The sequence below is a fragment of the Diabrotica virgifera genome, chromosome 6, assembly GCF_917563875.1.
Source record: "Diabrotica virgifera virgifera chromosome 6, PGI_DIABVI_V3a".
Lineage (NCBI taxonomy): Eukaryota > Metazoa > Arthropoda > Insecta > Coleoptera > Chrysomelidae > Diabrotica > Diabrotica virgifera.
In genome coordinates, this window is record NC_065448.1 from 12,050,431 (window position 1) to 12,063,309 (window position 12,879).

The 12,879-nt window shown below is 32.8% G+C and overlaps 3 protein-coding genes across 7 annotated transcripts in view; 2 read left to right on the forward strand and 1 right to left on the reverse strand.

Moving 5' to 3' along the window:
• LOC114332197 (advillin) overlaps positions 1 to 12,879 on the forward strand; it is a 235,697-nt gene that overhangs the window by 20,984 nt on the left and 201,834 nt on the right. The window lies entirely within an intron of this gene.
• LOC114332196 (BTB/POZ domain-containing protein 3) overlaps positions 1 to 12,879 on the reverse strand; it is a 52,506-nt gene that overhangs the window by 10,079 nt on the left and 29,548 nt on the right. For all 5 annotated transcript variants that reach the window (XM_028281935.2, XM_028281938.2, XM_028281937.2 and 2 more), the window contains one exon: positions 1,750 to 1,950. In XM_028281935.2, the coding sequence (XP_028137736.1) occupies positions 1,750 to 1,950 (201 nt within the window). The remainder of the gene's footprint in view (positions 1 to 1,749; positions 1,951 to 12,879) is intronic.
• LOC114332195 (uncharacterized) lies at positions 3,842 to 5,735 on the forward strand. Its single transcript, XM_028281933.2, has one exon. The coding sequence runs from the start codon at positions 3,919 to 3,921 to the stop codon at positions 5,668 to 5,670; it is 1,752 nt and encodes a 583-aa protein (XP_028137734.1). The 5' UTR covers positions 3,842 to 3,918; the 3' UTR covers positions 5,671 to 5,735.

The following is a 12,879-nucleotide window of genomic DNA, read 5'->3' on the forward strand; positions in this document are numbered from 1 at the left end:
TGTTTTAAAGAAAGTTTCGGAGGAATCAAATGGATTACTCTTAGGTTTTTAACTCCAGAAAATAACCTGTCCTAGGCACCAGGTGCTCCTGTGTCTGTGCTGATCACGTATTCGTGTTCAGCAACCCCAAAAACCTATAACTAATCCGTTTGTATTAATGTAGTACCACAGAACCTTGAAACTTCAGGAGCGCCTTTCATTCACCTTGGAAACCAGGTGCTCCGGGAGTCTGTTCTGGTGGCATATTCGTGTTTAGCGACCTCAAAAAACCCTCCAGTAATTCATTTGCATCAATTAAATGCCGAAAACCATCGAAACTCTAGAAGATGACGTCCCTTGCAGTGGCCCTGGCCACCACGTCCTCCGGAGCTCAATTCTGATGGCATATTCGTGTTTAGCGATCCCAAAAACCCATGAGTAATCTGTTTATATCAATTTAATGCCGAAACCCCTCGAAACTCTAGAAGATGACGTCCGTTGAAGGTCAAGGTCAAAGTAAAGGTCGCCATTGGATAGCCAGGAAAAAATCCTAGACTACTAGTACTTTTCCTTGATCCAAACTTCTACATGTTGCCAGATAACCAGTAACTCAGGGAATTGGAATACCCAGTAAATCTTATAATTTTCCGAGTTTGTGCCTCTATATCTTGAAAATCCTTCATACGATTGAGTTGTGCCTATGAGAACTTTTTATCAGGATGCTTCAAAGAGTATTTTCCCAAAGTATGAACTAAATCCACTGGGACCTAATTTCCATAAGGTTTGTGCGGGTTACTGTCTCTTACTTTCCTCTTGAATTGAAAATACGCTTTTTGAAGATATTCTTCTTTAGGCGCGATTCGATGATTCGATTGAGGGTAAAACTGTACATAAATCTGCGCGCCTGCGCACACAGACAGTATGTAGTTCCTTGCTAATCTTTCAAGATAGGTATTTATGTATCTGTATCCGTGCAAATAAGTCATTAAAAGAATATATTAGTGTTTTTAGTAAATGTATTATTTATTATAATTTTTGTGTTTTTGGATTTGTGTTTCTCTGTAGTAAAATAATAAAATATTATGTAGTCATAACATTTTTACACTATTTATTGTCGCCGTGATGTGTAATTATATCCGAAACTTACATGTCAATTAGAAGGACCTCGCTGATGTAGTTGTTAGGGCGTTAGCTCCGAGATTGGAATGACGCGGGTTCGAATAATGGGCGAGTCATATTTTTTTTATTTTTGGTTGTCTTAATAAAAATTTTTTGAAAGTGGTAGATAAGAAAGTTAGTTTAATTTTTAAAGAAAATACAAATAACCTGTTAAGTATATTTACTTCGTTGAAATTACCTATATAATAGACGAATATCTTCTTACGTGCGTACAAAGTACACACACATTCTTTTTTTTTGTTCTTGTATTCTCTCTCAGTGATAACGGCTACTCAAAAAAAAAACAGTATACAGCGTATGAATACTGCGAATAAAGACCTACTAAGTGATAACCGAAACCTACTTTTCTGATACCGCCTCTTGTATTGAACAACCGCGTGTGCATATGTGACGATTAAGGTATGATATGGGACGATATGGGTAAGCCCTTTTCATAAACTTGATTAGGCTATTGTCTGTGTAACATTTAAATAGGTACCTCTTTCAATTCATTTGAACCACACTCTATAATAGAGTCCACATACTCTAAAATTACTTTAATAATTTCACATATGTAAATATGTACATACTTTAATTATCCAAATGCCATACCTGTATTCCTAGCAAACATATGTTTTTGTCACAGCTAAACGTTACGTTACAATCCAGTCCGCTGCTGTTCATACACTCCGCTATATGCATTACTTGTCTACTGCAATACAATTTCTTGTAAAATTCCGTGCCTCCCATTTCGGAAATTGAATTAAGATTGATCATAGATGTACGTGAAGTGTCCATAGTTGATGCACCAGCCTGAAAATACATTAGATTATGAAGTTATTGTAAAACCGGCCCGGCTGTTTACCAAGACCATGCGTTCGAGACTACGATGAAAATTTCGCGAACAGGAGTGGAATGAATATAAATAGGGAATATTGTATTGTACGAATGAGTATTAATTTATTATTGTAATTTAAAACTTATAAAATCACCTAAAAAATTGTACAATCAAAATCGTCTGAGAAGCTCTAAAAGTGTTGCAAAAGAAACTTGGTCCATAATAAACGATCTTCGAAATAAAACTCACACAGCTCAAACATTTTCCCTTCCAGACCCAGAAAATCTAAATGAATACTTTGTTAATGTGAGTAAAAATATAACATCAACTATTGTGTCACAAAAAGATCCCATTTCCTATCTCCCTAATTCAGGAAAGATCTCGAATTCATTCTTTATAAGACCGGTTGATAAATCTGAACTGATCCAAACAATCAATAGTATCCAAAGCAAATCTTCCTGTAGTACCGATGAACTATCCATAAAAATGTTCTCAAATCTTCCAGACAGTGTGTTGGGAGTCCTCATCTATCTAATTAATGATTCTTTTGAGAAAGGTAAATTTCCAGAGTGCCTAAAGACGGCCATCATTATTCCTCTTCATAAGGGTGGTGAAAAATCATAAAAGCCCGACTTACGTCCTTTCTCGTTGATAACAATATTTTATCACAAAATCAGTTCGGCTTTTTAAGTAATAAATGTACCACAGATGCCATGTTTTCTGTACTACATAAGGTTTATCAAGCATTAAACAATAATCTGCACACTGCCACTGTTTTTTGTGATTATGCCAAAGGAATTATGGAATTCGAGGTATTTCTTCGAACTGGTTTCAATCTTACTTGGATAATAGGAAACAACTGGTTAGAGCAAATGATACAGACATTCTCACTATTATACAACGTGTAAATTCCATATTTTCACTAAATATCCATATGCACGGAGCATTAGCATTAGAACGCATGATTGCGTCTCAGTTTTTTTATTATTATTGTAGGCAGGACCCTGGGTTATCCCGAGATGCATGAACGGAGCCGAGAAGCCGGCCAGCCTCCGTTGCTAATGCTCCGCGCAGCGCAACAGGCGTTTAAGGAGACCCGGTCTCCTAACTGTGGCATCTACGGTGCGATCACACGCTGCCCGGAGATTTACCAACGGAGGTTAAATAGCTTCTCGGCTCCGTTGCCGTTGCGTGCATCTCGGGACAGCGAATTTTAGGGTCCTGACTAAAAATAATGAAAAAACTAAAAGTGCGAATTTTGTTATGAAATTTGGTATTTGGGGTTAGAATAATATTTGGAACAACTTGTTCAAATAACTTTATCCGATATTTGTAACGCAAAGCAAAATGTCGGTAATTTATCATGTTTTGGATTCGCAGTTGTAGGCCGCGTTTAGAATTAAAAAAATTCAGTTGAGTATCTTAAAAAATGTGAACCTTCAACCTGTATGGACTGCAAAACTTCAAATCTGTATTTATTTTGATATGCATATCTACTTACAAAGATGGAATTGTTAACAAATAAACGACACAAACTTTGGTATTAAACTTTTACAATTAGACTAATTATTTTTAAAATGATATGATATGAAATTATGAATTATGATGATATGAAATGTAAATAAAAAATGGGGCATTACATTACGTTTTTTGGCACATTTTTTTGCTAGTGCAAATTTGTCTAGATATTTTAGTATAGCCTCCCCTATAGTAAAAATCACGAGCCGCCACTGATTAGTTCTTGTTATAAAATTGATATTATAATAATTTGAGAAAAACGTTAGCAGTTAACGTGTTAAGAACGGTTGTCAGCCTACTCGCAGTTGTTTAGCCACTACCATGACATGTCTGTGTTTTATGATTTTTTATTGACATAAGAAAAGGTGATAAGAAAAGAACATAACCTCAAATATTGCACTGTGTTTTGATGGAAAACGTGCAAAATGTTTTTCGATAATTCCTCAGATAGTGATGAGCCATCAAATATGCATACTCTGCACAGTGTCAAACATTCTTTAATAATAGATTCCTGCAAAGAAAGCTTGTTTGAAGGAACTGACAGAACAGATTCACCGGTTTTCGTAGAGCTTCCATATCCCATACATAAGCCTCTGAAAACCTCGGAAGATTTGGTTTCCAAGATGATTAAAGAGAAGGAAAAATACAATAAGATCGTACATTCCAGGAAGCGCAGATATATGAAGTATGACAAAGTTCGTGTGAATGAACATGAGTACAGTGGACACAAATATATGTACATACCAAAGTATGTAATAGATTACTATGACGAAGAAGAACCTGAAGATATATACAAGGGTGACTACAATCATTACTACACTGGTGGCAATCTTGCACATTTCCAACACAATAACTTTGATTACTTAGCCCGACCAGACCTCCACAACAACTTATGTATCAATCGGGTGCCAAACATGAATGTTATAGATGATGTTGTACAAACTAATTATACCTCTGATAGTATTATTTACGGCATACGATCTGAAAAAACCAGTGATGGACCGTATTTAGTTTTAAGAGAAAAAAACAAAGTGACAGCTGTGAGATGTGATAACGTGGGTACAGTGACGAAAAAGTACAGTAGAGCGTACAAACAACCCATCTTTGACGCTATGATAAGTGAAGACTTTAAATTGGGAGTCGTTTTTTCCAATATGAAGTTCTCGGTTAGAGATATGGAGACTGATACCTCACTTTATAGTTTTAAGAACGAACTCGACACTGATGTTGATAACTTTCAGCAGTTTCGCTTTTTAGACAATCAGACAGTGGTTCTAATGAGTAGAAGCACAGTGCATATATTAGATGTACGGACGCAAAGTGTAAGTGGTAGTTTTAAGCCTAAATTGTTACCTTGTAATCCAATGTACAACTTCGTGATTATCGGGAATGACTTAATATTAGCATCACGCCATTATTTGTATAGAGCCGATATTCGGGACTTTGAAGACACTTCATATTACTCACATTTCATCAAAAATGCTCCTTGTTATATAGATTTTACTATCAAAGGTTGTGATACTTATTTGACTGTGTGTGGACAAAGCTACGACAATAGAGCATTGTTTACAGGCGATTCACCATATTCACTACCATACGATATTCCTAATTTGAAAGAAACTCTAGTGCAGACTAAATTAAAACACCCACCTTTAGTGCTTCAAGATTACTTAGATCCTAAGGTAGAACACTGTCTAACAGGATGCAAAATTTTAACCGTTAATGAAAACGTATGCCTGTACACTTCTAACTGTTTCGGTGAAATATTTCAACAAAATGTCTATGAAGAACAACCTGATACCTACGAACCTGTGACGAGGATGTACGAGTGGTCAAAAACAGTTGAAAATCCAAAAGCAACCCTTCATGCCACCAATTTTGAGCAAGTTTCTGATATCAAGTTCTCCTTAGACGCTCCCGTTGCCAAAGAAAAATCATCACAGAAGCATCCTGCAAAGAACAAAGAAGAGAAATTCCTGGAAAAATTTGAAGAAAAATACTCTACACAGAATGTGAACAGTGAATTCGCTAAGGATTTTTTAAATGTTTGGGAAGATAGTGAAGAAGAGGTTGCAATAGAGACCATACCGAAAGAACAATCTAGTCAAAGGACCAAAAATTGGGTTGACCTACACAATTTTGGACATCCAGATTTAGGACAACACAGCAAACAGTGATAGTTTTATGAAATTTAATAAACTATTTATATTTTTGATACACATTTAATATATATTTGATGGGATATTGTGTTTTATTTGTTTTTCTTTACTATGTCTGTTCTTTGTTCTTTATGTATGTACACATTAGTAAGAAAAGTAGATATAATAACATGATCAATACTATGAAACTAATGGTTGCATTAGTGTGAAACAACAACTATTGTGGCGTCAACACAATTTACTACTTTTGTTGGGAATAAACTACATCATCATCAAGGCTTTTCATTCCGGATGAAAAGCTGCTCTTACTTAGAGTTCTCTGATTCGCTTATTGCGGTGAATCTCTCCTCATTCCACTTGTGTGTTGTTCAAGTTTTTAATTTCCGAAGTGGAAATCATCATCATTTGGTTCTACAACTCTACAGGGTGATTGATTAGTAGGGTAAAGCTCAATAGCTCCGCTATAGTAATAGATAGCAATAAAAGTTAATAACAAAAATTTTAGCCACCTTTGAGCTTCACATTACAAAATTAGTTAGAATGTTACAGGGTGTTCGATAACACAGTGGCAGACCAAACTTATGTTTTTTTAAATGGAACACCCTATATTTTATTTTAAATTCGAAATCCTGTTAACTTCTCCATCACAAAAATATAAAGGTTTATTATGTTATACAGGGTATTTACAAAGTTATAACCAATTTTATATGAAAATCGTAACAAGTTCAACTCCCTGTATAAATAAAAATAAGCAAAACAACAATGGTTTATTAATGCCATATTTTTTAACGTATTGTTAAAATTTTCAAGAATGGTCGATATTGCTAATTTTCTTTATATCAAATACAGGGTGAGTCAAAACGCAAGTACATTATTTTCTCAGTAATTTTAAATGGAACACCCTGAATTTTATATCACTATTGAAAAGTACCATTACCGTACTTTAATTTTTAGATAACATTCCCTATGTCTAAATTTATTAGTTTTCGAGATTTTTTCAATGGACCAGTAGCCTGGCCACCCAAATCACCAGAATTTAATAAACTGGACTGATTTTTTTGGGGTTACGTTAATAATGAAGTTTATAAAATACCTCCAACAACAATGGATGAGATGAAAAATAGAATACAAAGTGTATTTCGATGTGTTAATTTACAAATGCTCCGTAGAGTAAGTAGCTCATTTAATGATCGTTTTTAGGCGTACATAAATGTGTTAGGAGATAATTTTGAACACCTTATGTAATTAAACATTAAAAATATTTTATTAAAAGTAGCTTATAATTTTTTCAAACATGTTTTTTGCAAAATGTATTACTGATAAATTATAATTACGTATTTTTTATGGGAAATAAGCCACAATTTTACTAAAAAATGAATTTATTAACGTTTCGAAACCCAAATCGGGTTTCGTTGTCAAAATACAAAATACTAATATCAATAGTATTTTGTATTTTGACAACGAAACCCGATTTGGGTTTCGAAACGTTAATAAATTCATTTTTTAGTAAAATTTTGGCTTATTTCCCATAAAAAATACGTAATGATAAATTATGTTTCGTTCTTTATTTGTTACCTTGTTACATTTACATACAAAAGTAGTGTTTAATTGTCTTCGCAAAATATTGTATTTTGTGTTTGTGTGTTTTTTTTGTAAAATTTATTACTAATTTTCTTTGTTTATTTGTTGCATTTACATAAAAAGACAGTTTTTAATTGTTTCAAAAATGTTGCATGTAGTGGTTGTTTTTGTTTGTAAAATGTATTACTAATAAATTATTTTTATTTCTTTATTTGCTACAGTGTTACATTGATTACCGGATTGATAATCGGTAATCTTCAATTGTCAATTCAGTCATGGCTTACTTAAAATTTAGATAAATTTAAACACCTAAAATAATTTGCTCTGAACAATGAAAATATCTCGAAAACTAATAAATTTGGGCATAGGGAATGTTATGTGAAAATTAAAGTATGTTAATGTTACTTTTCTTAATTACTGAGAAAATACTGTACTTGCGTTTTGACTCACCCTGTATTTGATATAAAGAAAATTAGCAATATCAATAATTCTTAAAAATTTTGACAATAAATAAAAAAATATGGCATTAATAAACCATTGCTGTTGTGCTTATTTTTATTTATACAGGGAGTTGAACTTGTTACGATTTTCATACAAAATTGGTTATAACTTTGTAAATACCCTGTATAACATTACAAACCTTTATATTTTTGTGATGGAGAAGTTAACAGGATTTCGAATATAAAATAAAATATAGGGTGTTCCATTTAAAAAAAAACATAAGTTAGGTCTGCCACTGTGTTATCGAACACCCTGTAACATTCTAACTAATTTTGTAATGTGAAGCTCAAAGGTGGCTAAAATTTTTGTTATTAATTTTTATTGCTATCTATTACTATAGCGGAGCTATTGAGCTTTACCCTACTAATCAATCACCCTGTATGTGAGTCTTGGCTGCGTTTATTTCCCTCCATTGTTATCGGTCCTGAGCAGCTATTTCCCATCTGTTCTCCCATTTTGCGTAGATCACTGGCTGCTGCGTCCTTCCATTTCTTTCTTGGGCGACCAACTGACCTTTTTCCATCGGGCCTTTCCCAGAATGTGGCGTTTAGAAGTCTTTCGTCACTTGATCTTAGCACGTGACCCGCCCATCGTATTCTGTTTGCTTTAATGTAGCGTACTATGTTTCCATCTCCATATATTGTCTGGAGTTCATCATTGTGTCTTCTTCTCCATTCTCCTGTTGTCTCTTCTCTACAAGGCCCATAGATAGTCCGCAGTATCTTTCTTTCAAGTACCAGTAATTTTGTTGTTTCCCGCTGATTCAGAGTCCATGTTTCGCTTCCATACGTTATTGTGGGACGAATTATTGTCTTATATACTCTTATTTTTGCTAGAATTATTGTCTTATATACAGTGGAACCTCGATTATCCGTCTCTCCATTAACTGTCACCTCTGTTAACCGTCAGGGTCCGAACATAAGTTGTATTGAGTACAATAAGCAAAAAATTGAGTCATCAATTCATTTTTTTTAGCATTGTGATAAGCCAAACGAAATTCGCTGAAATGTACAGTGTGGTAACAAATGAAGTTATGGCTGAATCAACTGTTTTGTTTTCGTTGCCTAAAGATGACGAATGGCTAATTTGTGATGAGGACGCAAATGACTATGCTATCGATTGCTGACAGATGATGAAATTGTTGAAATGGCAAAACAGAGGCTGACGAAACAGGTTTAGAAGCTGACACAAACTTGGAATTTGACGGTGGCGATTGGCGATGTCGATGATGCTTTTGCAACTGACAAAGATTTGCCTAAAGAAGCTTCATCTCACATGCAACCATTCATCGAGTGGTATTCTCGGCAAAAAGAATCCAATAAAGTAGATTGAATCTTACGCCGAATAAGAAAATCAGCCCTTGCAAAATGTGAAGCATCAGTAAAACAAACAAAGATTTCAGAATATTTTAAACCAAATTCAACAATATTAACACGAACACAAATTTCTCTTATATCATCAAACAAAACAGACAAATAAAATTTGAGAGTTTTATTATCAATTTTTATTTTTTTTAATGTTCTGTTAACCGTCTTTTCCATTATCCGTCATACCCTTGGTCCGGTGCCCTGACGGATAATCGAGGTTCTACTGTACTCTTATTTTTGCTGGAAGTGGAAATCGAAACGTCAAATAAACTTATTTTTAAGTAAAATTGCGGCTTATTCCCAACAAAAATGGCAAACTAATGGTTTAGTCTGAATGTAAATAAATTAAAATATAACAACCAATCAAGCAACCAATGCTCTCAATTGCCACTCTGCATCTGAAAATATTTAAATAAGAGATAACTTTAATGTAATAAAAGCGTTTTGGTAAAATTGTGGGTCAGGCACTTTGCATCTCATATCCTCAATTTAGAGTACTAAAATATTTACTTTCTTCTCAATCCTTTCAGTAATTTCAAGCATGAAGGGGAACGGAGCAAAATGCAAAATTTTGAGGCATGTCATAATTTTCAATGTGTTTTAAATGCATTAATTTTTTTCGAATCTTGAGAAAACTAATACATTTTTGAAAAATTTAAACGTAGAATGAAAGATTACGTTACTACCGAGGGCAGAAAGTCCCTGAAAACTTCTATAATGTTTATTTTACTAAGTTACAGGGGTGAAAATAAAAGAGAAAATTTAGTGTTAGAAGGAAATAAAGCTGGAAAAATGGCAAAACCTCGCAATTTTTTCGTCCAGCATCGATTTGTACAAAAATTTGGGATTAGGCTCATTTAACCCTCTAGTTCATTTTCTATACTGAGCCGTTGTACGCTTTTGGTTTTTTAAGGGTGAAAACCACCCCTAATTGTAAAAAATTATAAAATAACATTTTAAACTTTACTATTGTCAATATTTGCTTCTTATTAGTTACATAATGATTGTTTTGTGCTTTAAGATATAATATCACAATATTTCAACCCTTAAAACCACCCTTGTTGGAGCTATATATGATAAGTTTACTTATCCTAAAAGAATAATTTCGGCTTGCATCAATTTACATAAAAATTTGGGGTTAGGATCATCTTACCCTGTACTTCATATTCTATATCATGCTCAAGGGCGTTGATTATTGTTAGGGGTGTAAACTACCCTTATTGTCAAAAATTATATAAAAACATTGTAAACTTTACTATAGGTAAAATTTGATTTTGACTGGTTAAATAATGATTGTTTTATGCTTTAAGATATAATATCATAATATTTCAACCCTTAAAAACCACCCTTAATAACATTGCAATTTTTATAAGTAGACAATTTAATAGATCTATACAGAAAAAAAGTAGAATTAAAGAATTACAAAAACATTTATTTACACAAAAATACGAATTTACAAATATATAAAAATACACATACAACTAGTTTTTTAGTCATCCAGTATACGAACGGCTCTGTGGAATTATACAGGTACATTGAAAATGCTCTATAAGGGGACTATTCGAATTTTTCGAAAAAAAATTAGTTTTATAAACATAGCTCCTTCATTTTTGGTGATAAAAAGTTTTTTCAATAATAGTTTTGTAGGATTTTTGAAGCGTAATAAGACTGCGTAAATTAAATTCCGTAAGATCCCTTAATTTTTAATTGAGGTGGGTTTAAAGGGCTCGAATAAGGGGATGTTTGCTCGTAAATAGATGTTTTAAACAGCTATATCTCGCTAACTGTTCACTGTAATTAAAATCTATGCATAAGGAAATTTTAGCTATTAAAAAAGCTACAATTTAGTAGTCTATCATTTTTTTCGTATCTCCAGTAATTTCGGAGATATTTTGAAGAAAATGATAAAAAATGCAAAATTGCAAAAAATCAATTTTCCTTTAAACTCCAATTTTTCTAAAATTAGGCCTTTTGAATAGGTCAAACTTCTTGGGTGTATTGATAATATAAATATAAAAGAAATTACAGAAAGGCGAAGACCACTTGTTAATTACAAGGGTAGTTAGGGGGTTGTTTTCACTGTTTTTTTCGTAGAGAAAAATAGGTACCGCCTTTTTTTTCTTCATAAGTTGCTCAATTTTTATGCTAGAAACTTTTTATTATTTTTATTTGAAAGATCTTATTGTATGCTTGAAAAAACATCAGGTAAGTTTTCCTGGAAAAATGCAAAGTTTTTCCGTTATTTCGCTTTGATTATTACAAATTATGCGTTTGACGAAAAAAGCTAACCTTTAACATGCCATATCTCGGTTTGTATTTGTCGTAAAAATATTATAGAAAAACAGTTTCGTTTGTGTTACTAAATGATACAATTTTGATATTCACAGTTTTTTTCATTAAATCCATATTTTTCGAGTTATTCTCAAAAAACCCTCTAAAAAAGTCGATTTTCCGTCGAAAAATTGTTACTTTCAACCACGAATATCTCGAGAAATATTAGTTTTACGAAGAAAATGTAAAAAACATTTTTTTCTTAAAACTACTTTTTACATCGATTTACATGGTTAAAATGTAATAAAAAATTCCCACCCCGAGATGGGGTGGCAACCACCCCAAGGTTTTAGCGTACAGCGGCATGATATAGAAAATGATCCTTGGACTATTCCCTACCTTCTGTGAAAATTTCAAGTAAATCCATGCTGGACGAAAAAATTGCGAGCCAAAATGCTTCATTTCCTCGACTATGTGATTTGTAATTGCAAATATTTCATTCAAAATAAACTTTTTATTTATTCTAGGGGACTTTCGGCCCTCGGTAATAAAGTAATCTTTCATTCTGCGTTTAAATTTTTCAAAAATACTTATTAGTTTTCTCATGATTCGAAAAAAATTTATGTATTTAAAACACATTGAAAATTTTGACATGCGTCAAAATTTTGCATTTTGCTCCGTTCCCCTTAAATTTTTTATACTGTTCTTAAGATATTTTCTTATAGCATCTTAATGTAATTTACTAGTTTTGTTGGGGATAAGCCAAAATTTAACTTTAAAATTACTTGTTCTGAAGCTATTTATTGTGGCATTTTTGTAATTAACTATTTTTAATGGGATATAAGCCACAATTTTATTAAAAAAAAATGATAATAAAATCATTTTTTTTAGTAAAATTGTGGATTATTTCCCATTAAAAATAGTTAATTAAAATAAATTATTCAACGTTTCAATTTCCTCTTCGGACAGAACTATTTTGAGAACGATTTCTGAAATGGAAATCAAAACATCAAATAAATTTAATTTTAAAGTAAAATTGTGGCTAAAGGTCGCGGCAGATTATCATGCTCGAATCGTTTCCAGCACATAACGTAGTCTCCGAAAATCCTGATTTTACAAAGAGGTGTCTGGTCTGATACGATACGTTCCGGACAGTGTGAATATTAAAACCATTAAAAAACCATATTTAAAACCATTAAAATCAATCTTTTTCGGAAACTAAACGCTACGTGCTGGAAACGATTCGTGCATGATATTCTGCCGCGCCCTTTAGTCCCAATAAAAATTGTATTTTTCGAGTATTTGACATATTTTACAATAAGAAACTACCATTTTTGTCATGGTTCTTTCTTTATTCCCACTGTCTTCTTTATTTGTATATTATGCTACTTTGTTTTTATATGCTCCAAAAAGATTATATTGTAAGGAATCATGAAAACAAGTATTTCTTACCGATTCTGCAATTTCTTTTATTACCTTGTAAATAAGCAATATCGATGGCTAAGAG